The 25,900-nt window shown below is 49.2% G+C and overlaps 1 protein-coding gene across 11 annotated transcripts in view; it reads left to right on the top strand.

Moving 5' to 3' along the window:
- LOC101794193 (CBP80/20-dependent translation initiation factor) overlaps positions 1-25,900 on the top strand; it is a 167,227-nt gene that overhangs the window by 42,432 nt on the left and 98,895 nt on the right. For 7 of the 11 annotated variants that reach the window (XR_011805560.1, XM_038169454.2, XM_072030439.1 and 4 more), the window contains 3 exons: positions 330-403; positions 4,112-4,216; positions 8,170-8,245. The exons of 1 other annotated variant lie outside the window; for it this stretch is intronic. Coding sequence is in view for 9 of the 10 variants with exons in the window: in XM_038169454.2 (XP_038025382.1) it covers positions 330-403; positions 4,112-4,216; positions 8,170-8,245 (255 nt within the window). In the remaining variant the exon portion in view is untranslated. The remainder of the gene's footprint in view (positions 1-329; positions 404-4,111; positions 4,217-8,169; positions 8,246-25,900) is intronic. 3 more of the 11 variants (XM_072030440.1, XM_072030442.1, XM_072030443.1) reach the window with 3 other exon arrangements.

Here is a 25,900-nt window from a genome sequence, read left to right as displayed (position 1 = left end):
ATCTTTGTGGCCAGCATGTCAACCTGCCCACTGGGTCTTGGAGGTCTTGTACCCACATTGACTGTGGACAGGGGATAGAAGGATGGGGCCAAAGTCAACCAATGCATTGTGTGCTCTGTGTCGTCCACAGCTTTGTGTCCCAAAGGCCAAAACCATGTGTCACTCCCTGTCTTCCAAGTGCACTCTTGTGGCGAGCGAGGGGGCTGTGTTGGGCTGACGTGGAGGTGGCAAGGCTGGGCACAGAGCTGTGCCACCTCCTGGCTGGCATAGGAGATGCTGGGCAGGGCTAGGCACCTTCTGCCAAGTAACTGCCTTTCCCTCCTTCCTAGAATGGCAACAAGGAGGGGTCCCTTGACATGCTGGGCACTGACATCTGGGCTGCCAACACCTTCGACTCCTTCAGGTAAGCTGATCTGAAAGCGCTCTGAGAGGAGGGTTTGCGCACGTGCCTGTCCTGGGTGTGCCCAGCTGGGCACTGGCCTCACGTCGCTCCTCCTCGCCTTTACTGGATGCGGGGGGAAACCTAGTTACAAAAAGATGAGGAAAAGGCTGAGGTGCTTAATGCCTTCTTTGCCTCAGTCTTTAGCAGCAATACCGGTTGTTCTCTGGATACCCAGTCCCCTGAGCTGGTGGAAGGGGATGGGGAGCAGAATGTGGCCCTCACTATCCACGAAGAAATGGTTGGCGACCTGCTACGGCACTTGGATGTGTACAAGTCGATGGGGCCGAATGGGATCCACCCGAGGGTACTGAGGGAACTGGCAGAGGAGCTGGCCAAGCCGCTTACCATCATTTATCAACAGTCCTGGCTATCAGGGGAGGTCCCAGTCGACTGGCGGCTAGCAAACGTGACGCCCATCTACAAGAAGGGTCAGAGGGCAGACCCAGGGAACTCTAGGCCTGTCAGTTTGACCTCAGTGCCAGGGAAGCTCATGGAGCAGATTCTCTTGAGTGTCATCATGCGGCACTTGCAGGGCAACCAGGCGATCAGGCCCAGTCAGCATGGGTTTATGAAAGGCAGGTCCTGCTTGACGAACCTGATCTCCTTCTATGACAAAGTGACGCACTGGGTGGACGAGGGAAAGGCTGTGGATGTGGTCTACCTTGACTTCAGCAAGGCTTTTGACACCGTCTCCCACAGCATTCTCCACAAGAAACTGGCTGCTTTTGTCTTGGACTGGCGTATGCTTCGTTGGGTTAGAAACTGGCTGGATAGCCGGGCCCAAAGAGTCGTGGTGAATGGAGTCAAATCCAGTTGGAGGCCGGTCACTAGTGGAGTTCCCCAGGGCTCGGTGCTGGGGCCGGTCCTCTTTAATATCTTCATCGATGATCTGGATGAGGGCATTGAGTGCACCCTCAGTAAGTTTGCAGATTACACCAAGTTAGGTGCATGTGCCCATCTGCTCGAGGGTAGGAAGGCTCTGCAGGAGGATCTGGATAGGCTGCACTGATGGGCTGAGGTCAACTGCATGAAGTTCAACAAGGCCAAGTGCCGGGTCCTGCACCTGGGGCGCAATAACGCCAAGCAGAGCTACAGGCTGGGAGATGAGTGGTTGGAGAGCTGCCAGGCAGAGAAGGACCTGGGAGTGATGGTTGATAGTCGGCTGAATATGAGCCAGCAGTGTGCTCAGGTGGCCAAGAAGGCCAACAGCATCCTGGCCTGTATAAGCAGCAGTGTGGCCAGCAGGGCTAGGGAAGTGCAGGTCTAGGGCTGAGCTGCAGTCAGGGAACTGTGCCTGTGGTTTCAGCAAGCCTTGGTTTCAACCTCGCTGGTACCGCATAGGCTCTGTTGGGAGGTTAAATGTTGAGGACAGTGTATTGCGTTCATATGCATGTGCATATACACACAGGGCTCCTGTTTTAGGAAAGGAGATTCTGAAAAGCACCAAGCCTCCTGACAACTCCAAAATAAATTGCTGCCAAGAAGCCAGTAGTGATGGTGCATCGATCCAGATGTTTCCCCTACAGGATGCACGTGTGTGTGATGCAATGACTACTTTTTCTCCAGCCTGTTTCTTCTCCAGATCTGTCTCCACAGCCAGTTTTCAGTAGTTCTGGTTAAATGACCTTTGGTGCTCAAGTGCTGGGGAATGGCAGGGTGAGGCCTTCAGTTAAACAGTCCTGTTTGAATAGCTTAATTTGTCAGTGTCTTAATTTTTCACTTTCCAGTGCCCCAGTCCCCCGAGGAGCTAAGGTGCTTAGCATGCTTCCACTGAAGGCACCTCTGAGCTCTTCTCGTCCTTCAGAGGGAAGGATGGAGACACCTCCTGTGCTAGGGCAATGCTGCCCTTTTGCATGCTGAGCAAAGCCTTTGACACGGTCTCCCACAGTATTCTCCCGGGGAAACTGTCTGCCCGTGGCCTGGACAGGTATACTCTTCTCTGGGTAAAGAACTGGCTGGAGGGCCATGCCCAGCGGGTAGTGGTTAATGGAGTTAAGTCCAGCTGGCATCCCATTACAAGTCGTGTCCCCCAGGGGTCAGTACTGGGGCCTATCTTGTTAAAAATCTTTATTGATGACCTAGATGAGGGGATTGAGTCAGTAAGTTTGCAGACAACACCAAGTTGGGAGGTAGTGTTGATCTGCCTGAGGGTAGGGTGGCCCTTCAGAGGATAGGCTGGACTGCTGGGCTGAAGTGAATGGGATGAGGTTTAACAAGGCCAAGTGCTAGGTCCTGCACTTTGGCCACAATAACTCCGTGCAGCACTATAGGCTTGGGGCAGAGTGGCTAGAAGACTTGTGAAGAGGAAAGGGACCTGGGAGTGTTAATCGATGCTTGGCTGAACATGAGCCGGCAGTGTGCCCAGGTGGCCAAGAAGGCCAACAGCATCCTGGCTTGTATCAGGAACAGTGTAGCCAGCAGGACCAGGGAGGTGATCATCCCCCTGCACTCAGCTCTGGTGAGGCTGCACCTCGAGTACTGTGTTCAGTTTTGGGCCCCTCGCTACAAGAAGGACATCGAGGTGCTCGAGCAAGTCCAGAGAAGGGCGACGAAGCTGGTGAGGGGCCTGGAGAACAAGTTTTACGAGGAGCGGCTGAGGGAGCTGGGCTTGTTCAGCCTGGAGAAAAGGAGGCTCAGGGGAGACCTTATCGCTCTCTACAGGTACCTCAAAGGAGGCTGTAGTGAGGTGGGGGTTGGTCTGTTCTCCCACGTGCCTGGTGACAGGACGAGGGGGAATGGGCTTAAGTTGCGCCTGGGGAGGTTTAGGTTAGATATTAGGAAGATCTTCTTTACCAAAAGGGTTGTGAGGCACTGGAACAGGCTGCCCAGGGAAGTGGTGGAGTCACCATCCCTGGAGGTCTTTAAAAGACGTTTAGATGTAGAGCTTAGGGATATGGTTTAGTGGGGACTGTTAGTGTTAGAACAGAGGTTGGACTCGATGATCTTGAGGTCTCTTCCAACCTAGAGATTCTGTGATTCTGTGATTAGTCCATGATGCTAAGCACCAACAACATACTCAAAGCATTGTTTCTGCTTAGGAGAGGTTTGCAGTCCAAACATCTGAAAAAGGTACTGATATGATTATTTGCAGGCATCTTAGAGCTGCACCGGTGAAATAGAGGCAGCTGTGAGCTCCTGCTCCAGGACTCTCTTCCATGAAGTGGCAGTATGATCACTCCTTGCTCTGCAGCTGCTGAGAAGAGCTGCTGCTTCAGCATGGGTAAACCAAGTGTGCTGCCCAGCTCGAGCAGTGAAATACGCTTTCTGTCTGGTTGTATGCATTTGTGTGCTGTACCTGAAGCACTGCAGGAGTTGTGTTCCCATGTGTTCCCACCTGGGACTTGCTCCAGGCCCCTAGAGCATCTACACTGCATGGACTGGACCAGCATCTGCTGCAATAAAAAGTGCTAGCTATAGTTGCTATAAAAAGCAAGTGCAGTTAGCAAGGCGTATGCTGCATCATTAGTCTACATCAAAACTATGGGCTTAGCGTAACAGCAGCGTAAAGGTCGGAGGCCTGTGGCAGCATGCTCTGCAGCAGGGAGTGCAGCCTCCAAAGTACCAGCTTTCGTCGTCTACAGGCTCATGTGAGCCATCTGCTCTTCAGTGAGGTTGTGTTTAATTAGTAGGGCACTGATTTTCTTTCTCTCCTTGTTTTTCCTCTCCTAGTGGTGCAACATGGGACTTGCAGCCTGAAAAACTAGATTTCACGCAGTTTCACAGGAAGCTCAGAAACACCACCAAACATCCAATGCCTCACATAGACAGAGAAGGGTGAGTGCTGTGCATGTGCATAGTTATCCCAAGATAAGTGATATGATGCTCTCCAGCAAGATGTATAACCTCTCCTTTGCAGTGGGAATGCTGGCTTGATGGCATAGCCCACACAGAGGACCTGGAAAAGATGTGTTGGACCACATATAGGGGCTGAGAACTTCATGATCAGTCTCTTTGGCTCCTCTATCAACCAGCTCTGGGTTAGAGCAGAGCTGTTTGCTGTATTTTGTATTGTTTGAAAGAGTTCAGCTTTTAAACTATGTGGGCTCCAGGCTATGTCTCCTAGATTTAAGCATCTCTGAATATTGGGGGAAAGATCCTGGTTACAATTCCAATGAGTGAAAGCGCTTCTGTTGTTCTCCCCAGCAAGACTTGAGGGAAGAGCAGAGCATCAATATGGTCCATCTAGATTGAAATGTTCATTCCCTTCCTGCTAGGCATGTAACTATGAGAACATTAAGTAGTTCATCTTGGTGGTTACAGCCTCCTGGGGCTATCACAGTGTTGCTGGATTCTTCTTTGGCTATGCGTTGGTCATGTACATAGACACCAAGAGATTCACTGATGCTGATGAGAGACAGACATTTCTCTGCAGATTCTGCCACTTGAGAAACACTCTCCTTGTTACTCAGTCCTGGTGCTTAACGCACTGGCAGTGCTGTTAACAGATATGGACAGTGTTACCCGTTCTGTTATCCCAAGTTATGACAAGGCTTCAACTCATTGCTGATGGAACTCATTGCACATCTCAGCTAAAGAAAGAATAGAGGAAGTGCCATATCCATGTTTTATCTAATATTTTTTCTGATATTTTTTCCTAGTAATTAGTCATTTCTTGCCCATAGAGGATGATAAAAATAAAAATGGATCTAAAAGATGGGGTTGAGAAGGCTACAAATGACTTCTCAGTGCCATTTTAGGCATAGGGATAGAAATCTTTCAGCAAAGTTTATCTGTTGGTAAATTGGTTTTGCCAAAGTATGAGCCAGTCTGGGTTCACAATCCTACCTCAGCCCAGGTTCAGCATCTGCAGGAGGCTCCCATACCTGTTTGTGACAGGCAAACTCACGTGACCGTATAAGGCTTTTTTCTGCCCTGTAAATATTTATGATTTGCAATTTTCAGAATATTTGAAACAACATGAGTAACACTGAATTTCAGAGTCTCTAAGTGCCTCAGTAGGTAACAGCTCATGTTTGCCTCTATAGATGGTTTTGAAGCATAGGATGAGGGGCCCTCTGTAAAATAAGATGTAATGGGCTCCATGGTTCACGGCACTTCCCAGGTGGTCCTGCCAGAGACACCAGCTATGTACAACAGCAATTTCATTTGTGATGGAAAGTCAAGCCACCTGTTGAACACCTGATTTTTCATAAAGCAATTAAGGCGTTAGTTAAATGCTAGTCCTCCACTACCTTCAGTTTAGTCCCCTATTGCTCCTCCACAATCTCACAAGTCTGGGGCCTGCCCCACTGGGCTGTGGAGGTTTCTATTCAGCTTGTGTCGTGGTTTAACCCGGCCGGCAGCTAAACACCACGCAGCCATTCGCTCACCCTCCCCCTCCCTCTCTGGGACGGGGGAGAGAAATGGAAAGTGAAGCCCGTGAGTTGAGATAAAGACAGTTTAATAAGACAGGAAAATAACAATAATAATAATAATAATAATAATAACAATAACAATAATACAATGGTGATAATAGTACTACTAATAATAATACTAATAATGTGTACAAACAAGTGATGCACAATGCAATTGCTCACCACCCGCTGACCGATGCCCAGCCTAACCCCGAGCAGTCCGGCCCCCTCCCCCCGGCTAGCCACCCCTAGATATTGTTTAGCATGACGTCAGATGGGATGGAATACCCCTTTGGCTAGTTTGGGTCACCTGTCCTGGGTCTGTCCCCTCCCAGCTCTTACTGCACCCCCAGCCTGCCCGCTGGCAGGACAGAGCAAGAAGCTGAGATGTCCTTGGCTTAGTATAAGCACTGCTCTGCAACAATTAAAACATCGGGGTGTTATCAGCACTCTTCTCATCCTAAGCCAAAACACAGCATTCTACCAGCTACTAGGAAGAAAATTCTGTTCTAACTGAAACCAGGACAGTTTGCTATTTTTCAGGTTTAATGTTTTAGCATGTTCCATTCTTTCATTTTACATTTACTGTAATTCCACCAATATCGGTTGTCCTTGGACTTAAAGACACTGAATGTTTGCACCTGCAGCTGTCAAAGTTTCTGCCTTCTGTAAGTTGTTGAACAATATCTTGTCACTAATTGACCACAAAATACATCAACATTTGTCTGTAATAAATCACTCAAATTCTTTATAAATGCAGATGAACAATGTTTACTGCTCTTTTCTTATTGTTTTTTGTTATAAATGGCTCAGGATTCAAATTAGGATTAAATAAAAAAATAGGATTTATTAAAAGAATATAAAGGAATAGAGGTAAGCAAACAGCGCTGGGTGCACCGGGAGTCTCCGCTCCACCAGGACGCACACCAGTTACATCAAGCAGCTGATTTTTATGCACCTAGACTAATACATATTCATTACTACTTCTAAAAAAGTAGATTATTATAATTAGCTTCCGGGGTCCAGTTCCTCCTACTGGAGCATGCGCATCAGTCTCCTCTGGGGGTCTCTAGGGGTCTTTCATGCTGAAGGCTCGTAGTCTTCCTCTCACCCTTTGTACTTACTCGGCACTATTCCAAGTTTATGGAACACTCTCTGTACACTCTCCACAGGTCTTGTCTCCCAACCGTCCTTCAGCTTCTTTTTTCTTCCTCTTAATCTCTTGGCCCCCCCTGGCCAGATACCAAGGATCCACATAGTATCTCAAAACAGTCACTAGTTGTTATCAGTTGTTCTGAAACTCCCAGACATCAAACACAAACAGCTTTCTTATTTGACGCTTCACGAGTAATTAAAACATTCTTCCCCAGCCATTCACAGACACATCTATAGCAGTGTTAAGTTAATCTCGAAGAAGACAGGAAAAAAGGCTGTAACTGTTAGAAATAGAAGTCCGGAATAACAAAAGCAAACAGGTTCATAAATTTAAGGAGTGTTTTCTGAAGACGTGATAAATTGACTAGAATGAGGGGGAGACTGGGACACACTGCATCTGTGGTTCAAGAACTAAATTGCCAGTGCAGGGCCCAGACAGGCAGACAGGATTCAAACAGAATTATTCTTTATGGACACGAATTTATGGACACGAATTGGAATTGTTAAAACATTCCTCACACTTTCATTTTCTCTGCATTCAGCTAGTAGCAGGCCTTATGTGATCGATTTTTTTTTAATTTCTTCATACAAGCAAAACTTGCTAATTATCCTTACCCTGTCAACTATGTACTTGGTCTGTTAATACTTGGCTTCTCACCCTGATTTTTTTTGTGTTTCAAAACATATGTTTACATTCATATTGGTTTCTGTTTACCGCTTTTCTCCTGTTTGAGATCTATGTTTGTGCTTGCTTACCACCACCTTTCCCAGCAGGGGAACAGGAGCTCCTGCAGAGACTGGCAAATGAGCAGCAGTTCAAAAGAAGCATTTTTCATTCGGTTTTTCTGTCCCCATTTTTTCTTCCCAGTGGGCTGTTTAGTTTTTCTCAGTCTGGGAACTGAATCATCTAAAACTACTGCTCAGGGCTGCCTTTGGTTTTCTCACTGCTGGTGTTACCAAAAGTATTTTAATGCTGTGGTGAATGGATAGTCACTAGTGCAGGGGATAGGGCTGGGAAAAGCATTTCATTTGGTATTAATGGCTTTGTGCCCACATGGGAGTGTTTTGGAGACACAACATACTTGCTTCAGAGAACCTCTTTGTTTTTATGAGAGTCCTTTGCAGTAAGCGCTAATCTTTCCCATGTGCCATAATAGAACATTAACGTAGGTTCCAGCGAGGTTTATCATGCTTTTGCTTGTTTTCTTCCTGCTGCAGGATCGGAAAAGGGAAGTACGAGGACAGTGATAGCATCAACTTGAACGACATAGAGAAAGTCCTCCCAGTGTGGCAGGTAGGTGCTGAGGCCACTGCTGAAGGCGGCAGCTTCCCTGCACAACCTCTCCTTACAAAACCATCCCTGGAAGGTGGGCAGGCTGCCTGGGCTGAGCTGCAGTCAGAGAACTGTGCCTGTGGTTTCAGCAAGCCTTGGTTTCAACCTCGCTGGTACCGCATAGGCTCTGTTGGGAGGTTAAATGTTGAGGACAGTGTATTGCGTTCATATGCATGTGCATATACACACAGGGCTCCTGTTTTAGGAAAGGAGATTCTGAAAAGCACCAAGCCTCCTGACAACTCCAAAATAAATTGCTGCCAAGAAGCCAGTAGTGATGGTGCATCGATCCAGATGTTTCCCCTACAGGATGCACGTGTGTGTGATGCAATGACTACTTTTTCTCCAGCCTGTTTCTTCTCCAGATCTGTCTCCACAGCCAGTTTTCAGTAGTTCTGGTTAAATGACCTTTGGTGCTCAAGTGCTGGGGAATGGCAGGGTGAGGCCTTCAGTTAAACAGTCCTGTTTGAATAGCTTAATTTGTCAGTGTCTTAATTTTTCACTTTCCAGTGCCCCAGTCCCCCGAGGAGCTAAGGTGCTTAGCATGCTTCCACTGAAGGCACCTCTGAGCTCTTCTCGTCCTTCAGAGGGAAGGATGGAGACACCTCCTGTGCTAGGGCAATGCTGCCCTTTTGCATGCTGAGCAAAGCCTTTGACACGGTCTCCCACAGTATTCTCCCGGGGAAACTGTCTGCCCGTGGCCTGGACAGGTATACTCTTCTCTGGGTAAAGAACTGGCTGGAGGGCCATGCCCAGCGGGTAGTGGTTAATGGAGTTAAGTCCAGCTGGCATCCCATTACAAGTCGTGTCCCCCAGGGGTCAGTACTGGGGCCTATCTTGTTAAAAATCTTTATTGATGACCTAGATGAGGGGATTGAGTCAGTAAGTTTGCAGACAACACCAAGTTGGGAGGTAGTGTTGATCTGCCTGAGGGTAGGGTGGCCCTTCAGAGGATAGGCTGGACTGCTGGGCTGAAGTGAATGGGATGAGGTTTAACAAGGCCAAGTGCTAGGTCCTGCACTTTGGCCACAATAACTCCGTGCAGCACTATAGGCTTGGGGCAGAGTGGCTAGAAGACTTGTGAAGAGGAAAGGGACCTGGGAGTGTTAATCGATGCTTGGCTGAACATGAGCCGGCAGTGTGCCCAGGTGGCCAAGAAGGCCAACAGCATCCTGGCTTGTATCAGGAACAGTGTAGCCAGCAGGACCAGGGAGGTGATCATCCCCCTGCACTCAGCTCTGGTGAGGCTGCACCTCGAGTACTGTGTTCAGTTTTGGGCCCCTCGCTACAAGAAGGACATCGAGGTGCTCGAGCAAGTCCAGAGAAGGGCGACGAAGCTGGTGAGGGGCCTGGAGAACAAGTCTTACGAGGAGCGGCTGAGGGAGCTGGGCTTGTTCAGCCTGGAGAAAAGGAGGCTCAGGGGAGACCTCATTGCACTCTACAATTTCCTGAAGGGAGGTTATGATGAGGAGGGGGTCAGACTCTTCTCCCAGATAACTAATGATAGGACTCAAGGAAATGGCCACAGGTTGCGCCTGGGGAGATTTAGATCAGATATCAGGAAAAGCTTTTTTTCTCAGAGTGGTCAGGTGCTGGAACAGCCTGCCCAGGGAGGTGGTGGAGTCACCGTCCCTCACGGTGTTCAAGAAGCGCCTGGACAAGGTGCTACGAGATGATTTAGTATCTTAGTGGGTAGTATTGGTGATAGGAGGATGGTTGGAGTAGATGATCTTGTAGGTCCCTTCCACCCCTGTGTTTTTAAGTATGTGAACCAGTGAGAAGAGGGAGAAGTGCTGCTGACTTTGGCATTGATTCAAAGATCGAAGCTGAAATTTCCTTAAGTGTATTCTTTATTGCAGCACTGGATGCACGGGGGATCTTTCCACCTATTGTGCATGTTTGAAGTAACAAACTATCTTATATTTATCCAGCAAAACAATGAATATTCTATTAGCGCCTATACATATTCATTACCTAACCCCACCTACTCTCGCTTCGTATGCTAATTAGCTTATCAGTCCTTGGGCTTGCGCAAAGCCTTCCAAGAATTGTGGGTCGGGGTCTTTGGGACGTGGGCAGTGGTCTTTGCTGGCCAAGGGCTCTGCACCAGCAGGCTGCTGTGAGTTTGGGCTGTTTGGGAGAAGAAACTCTTATCTTTGGTGTGAGGAGCTGGCATTCTTAGAGTTCAACCTCCTTCATAATCAACAGCTGTTAAATAAGCCAGCTCCTCCTGGCCTGGTTATCTCATCCTGTTGTAACACAGATTGAGTTTGTTGACTTCAGTGAATTAATTCTATTATATACCTGTAACAAAGGGGGATCTGTTTCTGTCTCATATAAGCAGCTACAATCACATCTTAATTGTAATCATGCAGTGCCAGTGGTGGTTGTGCTGCTCTTTATCACTTTCTTGTTTGAAATGGCTCTTTGGCACACAGTATGTGGGATCATGAGGAAAAATATTAGTGTGAGCCTATGAAAGAAAATCCTTCACCTTCCATGGGCCTTTCCCACACTGTGGTTATGTTTGTGTCATATCCTTAAAAGAGACTTGTCAGGCTGGAGATGCATAAACTCTTGCTTCGTCTGTATTTGAAGATCTCATGGGTTGTTTGTCAGCAGCTGATTTGCTTCTGGTTGCTTCTGGTTCCTCTCTTAGGACTTGCTTTTAGCACCGTCTCCCCCATGATGCAGAGCCACTTAGACCAAAGGTTTTGCACTGCCAAATGTGCTTCAGCAGCTAATGCAGAGTTAAGAGCACCAAGCTGCAGAGAGGTTGCAAGTCTTACGTATGGGCTGCTTTGGAAACTCGGTTTCCTTTGGTAAGGTATGATTCCTGTAGGGCATGAAACTAGGAATAGTTTCCAGAATACACATGGGTCCGTATCTGTACTCGTATTTTCAGTGCCCCACTGATGGGTGGGGCAGAATGTTCTGGATATGTGGACATTAATGTCCATACTTGAGTTTTGCTGCTGGAGTCAGGAGTATCAGGAGTATTTTAACAAAATCACAGAATCACAGAATTTCTAGGCTGGAAGAGACCTCAAGATCATCGAGTCCAACCTCTGTTCTAACACTAACAGTCCCCACTAAACCATATCCCTAAGCTCTACATCTAAACGTCTTTTAAAGACCTCCAGGGATGGTGACTCCACCACTTCCCTGGGCAGCCTGTTCCAGTGCCTCACAACCCTTTTGGTAAAGAAGATCTTCCTAATATCTAACCTAAACCTCCCCAGGCGCAACTTAAGCCCATTCCCCCTCGTCCTGTCACCAGGCACGTGGGAGAACAGACCAACCCCCACCTCTCTACAGCCTCCTTTGAGGTACCTGTAGAGAGCAATAAGGTTGCCCCTGAGCCTCCTTTTCTCCAGGCTGAACAAGCCCAGCTCCCTCAGCCGCTCCTCGTAAGACTTGTTCTCCAGGCCCCTCACCAGCTTCATCGCCCTTCTCTGGACCCACTCAAGCACCTCGATGTCCTTCTTGTAGCGAGGGGCCCAAAACTGAACACAGTACTCGAGGTGCGGCCTCACCAGAGCTGAGTGCAGGGGGATGATCACCTCCCTGGTCCTGCTGGCTATACTGTTCCTGATACAAGCCAGGATGCTGTTGGCCTTCTTGGCCACCTGGGCACACTGCTGGCTCATATTCAGCCGACTATCAACCATCACTCCCAGGTCCTTCTCTGCCTGGCAGCTCTCCAACCACTCATCTCCCAGCCTGTAGCTCTGCTTGGGGTTATTGCACCCCAGGTGGAGGACCCGGCACTTGGCCTTGTTGAACTTCATGCAGTTGACCTCAGCCCATCAGTGCAGCCTATCCAGATCCTCCTGCAGAGCCTTCCTACCCTCAAGCAGATCGACACACGCACCTAGCTTGGTGTATCTGCAAACTTAATGAGGGTTCACTCAATGCCCTCATCCAGATCATCGAAGATATTAAAGATATTTGAAGATATTAAAGAGGACCGGCCCCAGCACCGAGCCCTGGGGAATGCCACTAGTGACTGGCCTCCAACTGGACTTGACTCCATTTACCACGACTCTTTGGGCCCAGCTATCCAGCCAGTTTCTAACCCAACGAAGCGTGCGCCAGTCCAAGCCAAGAGCAGCCAGTTTCTTGAGGAGAATGCTGTGGGAAATGGTGTCAAAAGCCTTACTGAAGTCAAGGTAGACCACATCCACAGCCTTTCCCTCATCCACCCAGCGCGTCACTTTGTCATAGAAGGAGATCAGGTTCGTCAAGCAGGACCTGCCTTTCATAAACCCATGCTGACTGGGCCTGATCGCCTGGTTGCTCTGCAAGTGCCGCATGATGACACTCAAGAGAATCTGCTCCATGAGCTTCCCTGGCACTGAGGTCAAACTGACAGGCCTGTAGTTACCCGGGTCAGCCCTCCGACCCTTCTTGTAGATGGGCGTCACGTTTGCTAGCCGCCAGTCGACTGGGACCTCCCCTGATAGCCAGGACTGTTGATAAATGATGGTAAGCGGCTTGGCCAGCTCCTCTGCCAGTTCCCTCAGTACCCTTGGGTGGATCCCATCCGGCCCCATCGACTTGTGCACATCCAAGTGCCGTAGCAGGTCACCAACCAGTTCTTCGTGGATGGTGAGGGCCACATCCTGCTCCCCATCCCCTTCCACCAGCTCAGGGGACTGGGTATCCAGAGAGCAACCGGTATTGCTGCTAAAGACTGAGGCGAAGAAGGCATTAAGCACCTCCACCTTTTCCTCATCTCTTGTAGCTAAGTTTCCCCCCGCATCCAGTAAAGGATGGAGATTCTCTTTAGTCCTCCTTTTTGTGTTGATGTATTTATAAAAACATTTTTTGTTATCTTTAACGGCAGTAGCCAGATTGAGCTCCAGATGAGCTTTGGCCTTTCTAATTTTGTCCCTGCACAGCCTCGCAACATCCTTATAGTCCTCCCTAGTGGCCCGCCCTCTTTTCCAAAGATTATAAACCTTCTTTTTCCTCCTAAGCTCAAGCCACAATTCTCTGTTGAGCCAGGCTGGTCTTCTTCCACGCCAGCTCGTCTTTGGGCACGTGGGGACAGACCGTTCCTGCGCCATTAAGATTTCCCTCTTGAAGAGTGCCCAGCCTTCCTGGACTCCTCTGCCCTTCAGAACCACCTCCCAAGGGACTCTACCAACCAGTGTCCTCAGCAGCTCAAAGACAGCCCTCCGGAAGTCCAATACAGCGGTTTTACTGGTTCCCTTCCTGGCCTTGCCAAGAATAGTGAACTCCACCATTTGGTGGTCACTCTGCCCAAGATAGCTCCCGACAATCACATCCTCCACCAGTCCTTCTCTGTTTCTGAAGAGAAGGTCTAGCGGGGCGCCACCCCTGGTAGGCTCGCTAACCAGCTGCGTCAGGAAGCTATCTTCCACGCTCTCCAGAAACCTCCTAGACTGCTTTCTCTGGGCTGTGTTGTGCTTCCAGGATATGTCAGGGAAGTTGAAGTCCCCCACGAGAACAAGCGCTGAAGATTTCGCAACTTCTGTCAGCTGCCTGTAGAACTCCTCATCCGTCTCCTCATCCTGGTTCGGCGGTCTATAACAGACCCTGACCAGGACGCTAGACTTGTTGTCCCTGCCGATCCTAACCCAAAGGGACTCGACCTTGTCATTCCCAGCCTCGAGTTCTACAACATCAAAAGACTCTCTAATATAGAGAGCCACACCGCCACCCCTTCTGTGCTGCCTGTCCCTTCTGAAGAGCCTATAGCCAGTCATTGCAGCACTCCAGTCATGAGAGTGGTCCCACCACGTCTCCGTGATGGCAACGAAGTCGTAGCCTGCCTGCTGCACGATGGCTTCCAGCTCCTCCTGTTTGTTACCCATGCTGCGTGCATTGGTGTAGATGCACTTCAGCTGGGCCATTGCCTTATCCCCCAGCCTTGCTATTGTTCCCCCTGGCACAGCTCCAACAATCCTTGCTTCAGCCCCATCCCCCTTCTTACCTAGTTTAAAGCCCTCTCAATGAGCCCTGCCAGCTCCTGGCCCAGGATCCATTTTCCCCTAAAAGATAGGGACCCGTCTGCGGCCATCAGGCCGGGTGCCGAGTAAAACGCCCCATGGTTGAAAAACCCAAGATTTCTGCGTTGGCACCAGCCCCTGAGCTACGTGTTTAACAGGTGGGCTTTCCTTGTCCTCTCCGTACCCCTCCCTGCCACCGTAGGGATGGACGAAAACACCACCTGCACTCCCGCTCCATCCACTAACTTTCCCAGTCCCCTAAAGTCTCTTTTGATAGCCTTCAGGCTTCTCTCTTCAATGTCATCACTACCTGCCTGGACTATCAAAAGCGGATAATAGTCAGAGGGACGAACCAGGTTGGGAAGCCTCCTGGCAACGTCCCTGATCCTGGCCCCAGGGAGGCAGCAGACATCCCTACGGGTAGGGTCAGGCCGACAAATAGGGCCCTCTGTTCCCCTGAGAAGAGAGTGTCCCACAACAATCACCCTCCTGTCTTTCTTGGTGGAGGCAGTCCTGGGGCATGGAGTCGACCTCCTCGCCCTAGGCATCCTCCTGGGTACACTTGCTACCTCTTCCTCACCCACCGGACTCTCAATCTCCAGGGCTTCAAACCTGTTGTGTAAGGGCACCTGGGAAGGCGGGGCCGGAAGGGGAGGGCATCGCCTGTGATGTCGAGCAGAGACCTGTTTCCATTCCTCCTCAACTCCCAGATCCCCTCCCTCTGCCCGACGGTGACAGGGCAGGGGGTCCACCCCCATTTGGGGTGTCTCACCTTGATACCTCTCCTTGAGGCCCTGCAGGGAGTAGCTCCATAAGTCTATCTCCCGCTCACACTCCTTGATAGCCCTCAACCTCTCCACCTCCTCCTTGAGCTCTGCCACAAAATACTGCAAGGAAAGCCTGTGCCTATCTAGTGATTAAAAGGTGGGGGGAAAAAATAGGGAAAAAGTCCCACCCTTCTCCAAACCCTCTTTCTTCATCGCTATCTGTGAGAAAAATGCCTGTCTCCAGCCTTTTGTTTTGAAACTGGAGGACGTGCACTGGCTGCTGAGAGATGCTGCAGGCAGCCGAAGCAGCACGGTGCGCTCTGCCATCTCGTGGTAGTGTGCAGGCAGGAAAACCTGCTCGCTACTGGGCTCGCCCTGCTCCTCAGTTTTTAAGCTTTCCCCCTTGCCCCATCTTTTTAAGGCTCAACTAGAGTGCTTGTTTTTACTGGTAAATAGATGTTGCTTTGAAATCTTCTGCTGTAGTGGTTCCAAAAAACAAACGAATTGGTTTGAAACGCAGTGGGAGCGGCCCCGTGCCGCCCTTTGTGTTTGCACCATGCTCGGGATAACACTGACATTGCTGGAAACCAGTTATATAAAGCACGTTGTGCCTGGGGTGAGCATCTGTGCTCCTCTTCTGCCACTCAGATCGGGGTAGCAAGGGGCACTTGGAGCATCTTGTTCACACGATGCGTGCCGTGCCTTTTACTCTGCCTCTGCACTGGTCAGGAGCACGTGAAGTCATGGCTTTGGCTCAGCTCCTGGGCTGTAACCTCTTCATCTCTCCTTACTCATCAGTCTGTAGCTAGATTTGGGTACTACTTCACGTAACCGCTGCCAAAAAGTGGCTTTGGAAGAAAATTTGAAGATAAGTATTTCCCATTCATAAGAGATGTGGTTGCTCATCTGCCACATTAGGGAGGCACAGCTCAGATGCAGATCCAGTTTTGCTCAGCCTCACCATTACTCACCTCGCTGGTCAGCTGGCTGGGCGGAGGAGACCACGTAACCAGCTCTGCATTGTGCAAGACGTCATGAGAGGGCTAACACAGCGAGTTCCACTTTTGCTCCCTCTGGCAAATGCTAAGAAAAGCTTTCAGGCTTGGATGTGTCACAGCTGAATGCCCCAATCCTATATACAGTCTTCAGACTGAGCCCTTGGCACACTCTACACTGAGAGAACAACCCAAGGGGCCGTGTCCTACAAGATCTCTTCCCTGGGAGGCTGCTGTAGCTCAAGAAGGATGCACAAGAAGGACGTGAATGCTGACAGACATGAGAAGAGAGGTTTAGGATGCATCCCAAGTACTTTCTGGACCGGCATCTTGCAGCTTTTGGCTATGGGTTTGCTGGACGCATGCCTCCGGGCTGGGTCTGCCCTCCTCTGAATGGTGCAGCCGTACCTTTACTGGCTAGCTGCTCCTGGTCTGGTGGCTTAGGAGGTAAAAAATACGTGGCACTTCTGAAAGGGGTACGGGGCTTCACTGGTGCTATGAGACAACGTTGGTGTCTTTTCATTGGGCATCTTAATTGCCTTGCAGCTCATCTCTTTCCCTTTCCTTATTTTTTACCCTTTCTGTTGTGTGTTTGGAGTTATAATAGTCTGCTTGTTTCTCTTCTAGCTGTAGTTCTAGCTTCCTTGCTGGATGAGAAACAACAAAACTCCTTAGGAAAAATGTGGACTCAGTAACTTGTTTGTGTTCCTTGTAGCACCACTGTATTCCTGACTTTGTCCAAACCAGGCTCAACAGCACCAGGACTCCTGATTGTGCTGGGATCCCATCTGAATTTAGGCACTTACTTTATGTCTCTGCCTACTCTCTCCTGTCTCTTCTCATTGACAAGTACTTTCAAGTCAGATCTTACAATTTAGTGTCATTTGGGCTGGTCACTTGGGGTTCCTGCCATAGGGAAGGTGTGGACATGTCTGTGATTCCCTGCATCTCAGCGTAGAGGTCTGTAGAAAGTCAGATGATGCTTATCTGAGGATATCCACCTCCCTTCCCTGTCTGGGAGCACATCTGGACACATCTGGATGTGGTAGATGCCTAAAGAGTAACAAGCCAAACCAGACATCATGGGGGAGAAGGGTGAACCATGGACCAGCAGTCCCGGTGCTGCCACTGTCTTGTGCAGGGTGAGAAGCTTGGCATCTGGCACTGGTGTAAGGCTCACTGAGGAGCAGTGCGGATCCGTGACCTTCCTGTGTGGGTGGTGGCAGAGGGACAGGTCTCTTCGGTGGGGTGAAGTTATTTACCTTCTCCATACAGTGGCTTCATGGTCCTTATCTTCTCTTCATACCTTCTTGCCTGTTCCTACTGCATCACGAGGTTTCCAGGACTGCTCAGTCATGTCCCTGGGCAGCTCTCATTTTAGCCACCTCTCTAGCCAGCCCAGATCCCTCTTTCAGAGCAGAATTTTTTGGATGATGTCTCCTGGCTATCTGAGTTTGCTAAGCATCTTCTTACTCTTCAGCCTTCCCTTGCACTCTAGCAAACACACTTCACACTGCTTAGCCAGCAGTTGCTGTAGGAGACCTCTGAGATGTCTGAGCTGCCAGGAGGATGAAGAGTGTGATGCTCTTACTTTTCAGGAGCAAAATGTGCCCAGCAAACTTGGCTCACAGAGCTGTCACCGTGTACAGGGATTGCATTCTCCAATGCTCGGCCAGACTTTGAGAGAGCAAAACTGGGGCTCTGCTATGGGGGTTACAGCTTCAGAAAGCTTGTCTGCTCTTCCACTGGAGCTGAAGGAGGAATTGGAGGTGCAGGAGGCTCTGCTGGGAGCAGCTGGCAGAGGGAAGCTGCCACTATACTGGGTAGCCATGCTGTGCGTGCCCACCCTAGGAACTGCAAAAGTGGGTGACTCAAACAGGCCGAGTGTGTTGCATGGAGCTGGGACCCAGGCAAAAGGTGTGTCCCTAATCTCCCCTGTGCTGCATACCCCTCCTGCCACTCCTGTGCTCTTCCTGGGTAACACTGAAGTCCTCTATGTGTCCACCCAGCACTTCCGAACAAGCTGTGCTGGCCGCCTGGGAGCCCCAAGTTGGGCACACTTCTCCCCACCACCCTGAGACTCTGCCCAACTCCGTCAGCAGTGTGTAGGCATGGCACAGCCTTCAGAGGAGGTTTTTAGTTTCATTAGTTTCACAAGCTAGCTTCCCATCTCCCAAGGGTCTTTCCAATACTGTAACTGCTCAAACTGCTGTGGAAAGTCCCTGTCAAAGAGCCAGAGTTGAGCATAGGTCACAATGTATTGAAAGTCAGATATCCACGGCTGAGTAAAAAGCCTTTTTTGCTGTGACTTCCAGTAAGATATCCTCTTACCCTGGCCCATTTCTTTGTTTCATTTAACCCAACTGACAATGACCATTTCCTTGGGAAAAGGAGCAGGCTGAGAGCAAACCTTTGGAAAAAGCCCGGTCACCCATAACCCCTTCAGCCTACCCCGCAGGTCAGAGTTAGGGTCCCTAGCGGCCGAGGAAGGCAGGTGAGACTGCTACCATTTGTAAGGAACTAGAGAGGAGACATCTGGACCAGTGTGGGCTGATCTTCCATGCAGATCGTCAGTTCGAAGGCCTTGGTGTAAGGGTAAGGGACAGGTCTTGTCTCTGGCAATAGAACACAATTGCTCTAAGCCCTGATCCAGGTTATAAAAGCCATGTTTTTTATCAGATCTGCTGAAAAGAGATTTTTCTAGTGGGTTTTTCAGATGATGATGGCCTTCTGTAGCATTTAATGGTCTTATTCACTGCACAAATGAAACACCAGGGAAATGGCCAAGAACTTTGACATTTCTATTATTATTATCAGGATTCGGAGCTGGTTTCCAATTGTAAGAAATGAGGTAGCCTCTCAATTCTCTGGGCTGGTTTTATTTTTCTGGCTGTTATCTAGTTCACAGACTTAGTGGTATTGACTTAGTGGTATTGGCTCCTAATTCACAGGGTTTTCTCTCTAAACGTATGGGCTCCGGGATTCATTTTTTCTTGTTGAAACACAGAGTTTCTGGAGCCAGTACTGGTCAGCTGGGCAGGGTTGGGGCAAGGCTGTCCTGTTTTTTGGAGAGTGGCAGACCTACAGTGAGCTCCTGCAAGGACAGGAGAAGTTGGGGTGCCTTCATGTCCTGGTAGGGTCGACTGGGTTCAGGTTTGGGGGTGTCAGTGGAGAGGATGAGCATGACTTTGACTTATCTTGCAGCCTTGAGGGTTGCAGGAGGCCAAGGTTTTGGCAGACGGAGGGTGAAGCCACTCTGACAATGATGGCTGTGCGATGGGGAGCAGAGATGGCTGGGGAGCCACCAGTGGAGATATTTGGTGACGATGGGGCCGGTGTACCCTGCAGCACTAGAGGGCACTGCGGCATCAGTGCACAGCTCTGAAACCAGCTCCGTGCAGAGGAAGCAGGCTTTTTCCAAAGGCTTTTTCAAAGCAGCAAAACGCACCCTGTAGCGGCTGCGTCTTGCACCCCTCCTGCGGTTCCATCTCACTGCGCCCACGGAGGGGGAAGGTGTTCCCCTGCAACGTGGCTAGCTCCACATGGAAACACCAAGACTGAGGCCCCGAGCAAAGCAGGATGAAAACCTGGAGGTGTTTGTGAACCTCTCTCATCCTCATCATTGCCTTGCCCAGGCCCCACAGCTCTGTTTTGCAGAGGGGAGCTGGTGCCCGGGGGTGGCCGTGCCCCACAGCACGTGTCTCCTTTGCTTGCATTGCGATGCCCTCCCCCTCCCCCCCCCGGAAATCTGATTTCTACAAATGTGCCCTTTTGCTCATTTCAGGTCTTGCAACATGGACTTTTTGTTGTTCTGCAGGGCTCAGTCTCACAACAAAGAATGGTGCCATGTGTACTGAGAGGTCCTCCCCCTCTCTGCAAGATGGTGCTGCCCCATTGAACATAGGCTGTTCATCTGAACACTATCCCTCTGTCCCTTATCTATCCTGTTGTCCCCAAACCATGTGGAAGAATGTGTCTACCTCAGTAGGAGGGAGAGGAGACCCTGGTGGCATCACAGATGGACTGTCTCTGGTCCTTGGACCCCAGTTTGTGAGATTCTGGTTTCTGCTACAAAAAAAATAATAATAAATAAATAAATAAAATAATGGTGTTTCATCTGCTTTGCAGGCTGGGACAGGTTGATGGAAGGGTAGACACAAAGCAGCTGAGTGGCAGGACAAGGCTGGGCTCACCAAAAAGAGGTGTTGGGTTTTGGGTTTTGGAGGAGCTGGGTGAGACACAGAAGAAGAGGAGCCCTGCAGGAAACATCTAAAGCATTGGTGTGAGGAGAAGATGGAAAGAGGGAAAACTGGGCAGGTAGGGTTTGGGCAAGGGAAACGTGCAAGTCCTCCTGAGCTTGAGCAGAGATTCACAGCCAGGGGACACAAGGAGATGTATGGAGAGTCCAGGAGAGCTGGATGGGAAAGTATTCCTGGCAGGACAGTGAAGAAAGACACTTTATTTTGCTTTTAAGGAGTTCACAAGTAGTTTTAAACCTGAAAAGCTCAGTCTTCCAGGGAATTAACTGATTTGTATATGGGGACTAGTACTGGAGTATAAATAACAATCCAAAAGGCATTTGAAGCTCTAAAACATCACCACACTGAACTCTGGCTTGAACACAATGGAGGGCAACACAGGCTTTTCTCAGGCTTTTAGCTGACTTTCCTTTCAAAAAAGGTTTGTTTTTATGCAGCTATATAATACCTAAATAAAGCCTGAAAGGCTGAAAGGTTTTGTTTTGTTCTTTCCCAATCCTTTCAATACACTGTAACACCATTCCCTACTCCCAAAATCCTGCCTGAATTTTATTTTAACTTCTAAATAGTGTTACATCTCTTTCTCCCTTGTTTTCCCGAAGGATTTATCAGAAATCTGAGAGGTCTTTCTTAGCACTGCCATGAATTCTGCTGAGTATTTTCCTGAAGCTGGTTGTAGAGTAGCGTTTAAGTTAAAAAGTTGTTAAAAGTAGCAGAAGTAAAAATAAATAAATAAATAAATAAATTACTAATGATACCAAATAAAAGCTCAGTTCCTCTTTGGTCAAGCAGCTATTTCTTCTGGCTTGGCTAATCCCCTTCCCCATTCTGCATGAGATGCCTCAGTTTTTAATAAAATAAAGGGAAAGAAGGAATTTCTCTCTAAAAAGTTGACATACCAAAGAAGAGAGACGTGCACATGTCCCCGTTGGCGGAGGAGCCTACGGAGCATAGAAACACAGCTCTTTGTAGCAGTTCTGCTAATGTGGGATGCCATCAGCCTGTGTCTGACAAAATAGGAGGTTAATATTTCCTGTAGCGCTTAAAATTTATTCTTGACCAGAAGATGCTCCCCCCTTCTGCTGCCTTTCCTCTGACATTATGGAAATAGCAAGCAGTACAATAAATCAGACCAGAAGCTCTTAGGAGGTGAGTTTCCTGCCTGGAGGCAGCAGGTAAGCACATCCCCTTGTGTGCGGTGGCCGAACGTGCTGTGCTGCTTGGGGATATGTATATATAGCCGTGGGTGTAAATATAGGTACGTAGAGGCAGGAAAAGCATTTATGGCAATACAAGGTGGCTTGGTCAAAGACCGTCCTGTAACGGGGGAGTTATATGATGCCTACGTGTCCCTTTCATGGGGAAATAAATTCAAGGGGAAATAAAGATTGTTTCTGAAGGGAGCTATACAATGTGACTAAGAGGTCCTTTCTACTCCTGCATACCTGTTGTCCCTATTTTTTTTCTCTGTAGATTACACTTTTAAATACCTTCTGGGTTTGTTTGTGTATTTAGTTGGCTCCAGAACTGGCAAGCACTGGGATTTGGGACAGTCCACAGAAGAGAAGGCTGTGCCACCTCCGGGATGCTGCTGCAGGGCTGCAGGCTTTAGCCTGGGCTAATAGGAACAGCGAGAGGCATGTGATACAAGCATGTGGGTGCCATGCGTTGCAGCATCTGCATGCAGAACCAGGGGTGGGGAGGACAGAGATGATGCTGAGGTCTCCCGGAGGGGCTGCAGAGAAGCTAGGAGAGGGCTGCCCAGCCCTTTAGCCGTAGGATGCTATCCTGGTGGCTATGTGTCCTGTGGCCAGGCAGGGTTATTCTCTGTTTTTTGCCTGCTGGTACCACCATGGAGAAACTGCTCATTGTTGGGTTTCTATTTCTTTTCTTCTTTTCCTTTTTTTTTTTTTTTCCCCTCCTTAATTCCTGTAATGTATGAGCAGAGAAACTACTGGAGAATGATAAAGCTTCATTTCTTCTTGCTTTTGTGGCCCTCTTGATTATTTCATTTCTCACTGTATATTCTTTTGAGGCCGCCAATCCAAACAGAAAGAAAATATGTATACTTATAGGAGCAGTTTGTTACCATTCAGCTGAGCAAAACGAGCAGGTATCACACCAGGCCCTGACTGCTTCTACTTGCAGATACTGGGGAGGGAGCCCCCGACACTCCATCACATGCCTGTGGGTGACATTTGTGAAAGATCAGGGGCTGCCTATGCTTAAGCTTTGCCAGCCTTCCACTTGGGACTGTGAATAAATAAAAGATGAAAATCCAGCTTCCTTAAGTTTGGCTTGCTGTGTATCACTGGGTAAGAATAGCAAGGTTTGGGGTCAGCAGCTACCAGGACGTGACGTGAACCAGCAGCTTGAGAGCTGAGATGCTCTGTCCTGGTCTTTACTGGTCACTTTGCAATGATGATCTTTACTGAAGCCAGTTTTCAAAATTCAGGAGTGAAGCATAGATCTGCATTTCTTTATATTTTAAAGAAAAACATGGGCCTAGGATTTCTCTGGGTTCCCTGTCGCTGCGCTTTGGGGTGCGTGGAGCATGGAAAGTAGTGGATGGGTGGCTTGCCTTTCCCAAAGAGCCAGTGTTTAACATGTTAGGAAGAAACAGTGTTTTTTAATAAAATACCTAGGACTTAACCATGCATGAGGCTGTCCCTGGGCTGGCCAGTTTTACAAACTGAGCCCCTGCAGGTGCTGGGTAAGGAAGAGACTCAGTCACAGCAGGCTGGCAGGTGCTGTGGAGCCAGGATCAGGCCCAGGCAGTGCCCTTGCCCTGCACTAGGTTCAGGATGGTGGCTGAGGTTGTACAACAGGCCTGTCTGAAAGGTTCTGGAGAGCCACAGAGGGCTTGGGGGCTAGGTGGGTGCTTGGCCACCATCGGCAAGATGGGTTTGTTCAATGCGGCCAACGTTTAAAAAATAATTATAAGATCATCTCCTTGCGTGCAATTTGTCACCTGGAAAGCCAGTCGATTGATGGCTTTCATTCCCTGGCTTGCTCAGGTAAATCTCAGGCTACTTGTGGATCGATGTGTGCTTGGCACATCACATCCCTCACTAGCTGCTTCCCAGAGAGCGGATGACATCATCTTGTCGCCCTCAGCACGGACGAAGCCAAGCAGATCAGTGCCAGCCATCAGAAAGGCTACATGGGGCGTTTGGGCCAGAGAGAGCAAGGTTGGGGGGGAAATACGACCATTGGCCACCTTGTTGTACAATCACAATATATTTTTTCTGTTTTTGTGGTTGGCTTAACAATTAAAAGGCTGCACTGCACTTTGTTTTTTCCAGTCTGCTGCATTGCGTGACCCCTGTGACTCCGAGTTAAGCCTCATTATATAATGGTGGGGTGTTTTTTTGGAAGAACTCCATTTAATCCTTTCTGAGCAGAGTTTGCTGGTTTTGTTTTCTTTCATATTGTCGCCTCGCTTCCTTCCGCCTACCCCTTCCCTGGCGTGTGCACGCTGGAGGCGTCAGTCTGGGAGCAGGGTCCTTTCTTCCTTTCTTTTTTTCAAATCTGCAGAGAAAACGGTTTATTTTTGTTTGCTTGGGTTCCAATGCCTTTCCCCGCCGCTGGGGGGAAGGACTACGTGATGTGCAGCAGGTATTTTGTGAATGGAACACAACCCTGTGACTCCCCGCCGCTTGGCTGAAGGGGGAGGCAGGGGAAGGAGAGAGACAAAAAAAAACAAAACAAAACAAAAAAAAACCAAAAAACAGTGACTCCATCTGACTTGCTCTGGCTGGAAAACTTTTTCAGCACTGTGGTTCTTAAGCCAGGAGGAAGCTTTCTTCTGGCCCAAGAACAATAAAGGGATCAGCAGCCTGATCCTCCCTCCTACACCCTCTTCCTTCCATTGTAAGGGGTATTTGCAAATATCTCAAGTTGCTTCTGCTGGTGCCTGAGGGACTTGTGACATGCACATGTGACATTAAAGAGAGACTCTTGAACAGCTCTGCGAGTGTAGCAATACTGAGTTGGAGAGAAAAAAAAAAAAAAAAGTAAAAAAAAAGTGAAGTCTCTGGGGTGCTCTATTTCTGGTGTAGCGGTAGCCTGTTGGAGAAGACACTCTTGGGCATTTCTCACAGTGGGGAGAAATCTGTCTGCTTACCATGCCCCAGGTTTGGCGTAGGTGCTCCTCTGTGGTGCCATGGCAGCTTCTTCCCCTGCATCTGCTCTGTGAGCAGCCAAATCCATGCAGAGGGTCATGTAGAGCCCTTGTGTCTCCCAACTCTTCACCTCCTCTGTGCCCCTGGTTGTCCAAGGTGGGGGAATTTCTGCTGTTCATACTGCACACACATCCTGTGTGCTGGTGGGGTGGGCATCTTCAGCAAGGATGGGGTTTAAAAAGGAATGGCTGCTTTCCACGTGGTGCTTGTCCTGCCTAACATCTGCCAGCAGCTGGGTTCTCAAGCTGGCACCTTTCAGGCTGCGTGTGCTTCTTCCAGGATACCTTCCACAGACCACAAAAGTCTGATCCAATGTTCCTTGCAGTAAAAGGTCTTGGGAGAAATGCTAGTGGGACCTGACCCACAGCACTGCTCATGCTGGTGATTTCTGTGTTTTTGGTGGTCATCAAAGCCACCTGCATCTCTTTGTGGCTGGGGCTGTACGCAGGTGGCAGGGCTGCTGTGCCTTTTGTGGGTTTGTTCATGAATCCAGGGCACTCACACAACAGTCCCAAGTACCATTGCAGGCTTCATGGTTCTGCCACCATGGATGGTGATGTTTTTTCCAGATTTCAGCTAGACAGCCATAACACTTGCTATCTGCCAAACCTACCTCCCTGAAGGAGAAGGGATCTGTGGCCTCCTGTGGGAAGGTGGGGTCAATACAGTGAGTCAGTACAGTATTGTGCGCTGATGACCTGATTTGTTTGCCAGAGGGAGAGTAGCTGATGCTCATCAAACTGTAGGAGCACACCTTTGTTTTTTTCCTTTTTCACAATAACCAGCTAATAGCACGTGCGACCTCCTCTTGCCATGTTACAGCTCCCTGGACCTTGGCACCAAGCAGTCACATGAATTGCGGTGGTGATGTTGCCGTAAGACAGTTCCTGTCGTTATTATCTCCTTTGCTGTGTCAATAATGCTTTAGTGGCAATGGCCAGGATTTCCTCACACTACAGAGCTTTCCTGGAGATCAGCTCTGCTTGAGTGCAAGAGGAAGTAGCTGGTAGGAGATTGCACCTACTGCTGAGGACTGGGTGGCCAACTTCAAATGTACGTGCAACCTGACATGGTCCTGAGAGCCCCGTGGCAGCTCCACTGCCCCCGTCTGCCTGGTCACTGCAAGCAGGGTCTGCATGCATCTGCCTGCATGTGCATGGGTCTTACTCCTCTGCAAAGGCTCTGAGAGGCTGCCAGTTGTCCTGGGGCTGAAATGAAGCCAAGCCCGGCTGCAGAAAGCTGTCAGAGAATACGACGCTAGCAAGGGAGATGGGGGGAGTTGCACCATGTCTTGCCTGATTTCAATATTGAGGGCACAGTGGGACACTCATGGCCAGAGAGAAATGCAAGGTCTCCCACCCACCCCTGTGGGTTGCAGCTACACACACTGCAAGGATCCTTTATATGAATGGAAATGTATCTTTGGTTCAATT

This window comes from Anas platyrhynchos, chromosome W (genome assembly GCF_047663525.1).
Source record: "Anas platyrhynchos isolate ZD024472 breed Pekin duck chromosome W, IASCAAS_PekinDuck_T2T, whole genome shotgun sequence".
Classification (NCBI taxonomy): domain Eukaryota; kingdom Metazoa; phylum Chordata; class Aves; order Anseriformes; family Anatidae; genus Anas; species Anas platyrhynchos.
Note: the sequence above shows the minus strand (reverse complement) of the source record. Positions and strands in the feature narration are given on the sequence as shown.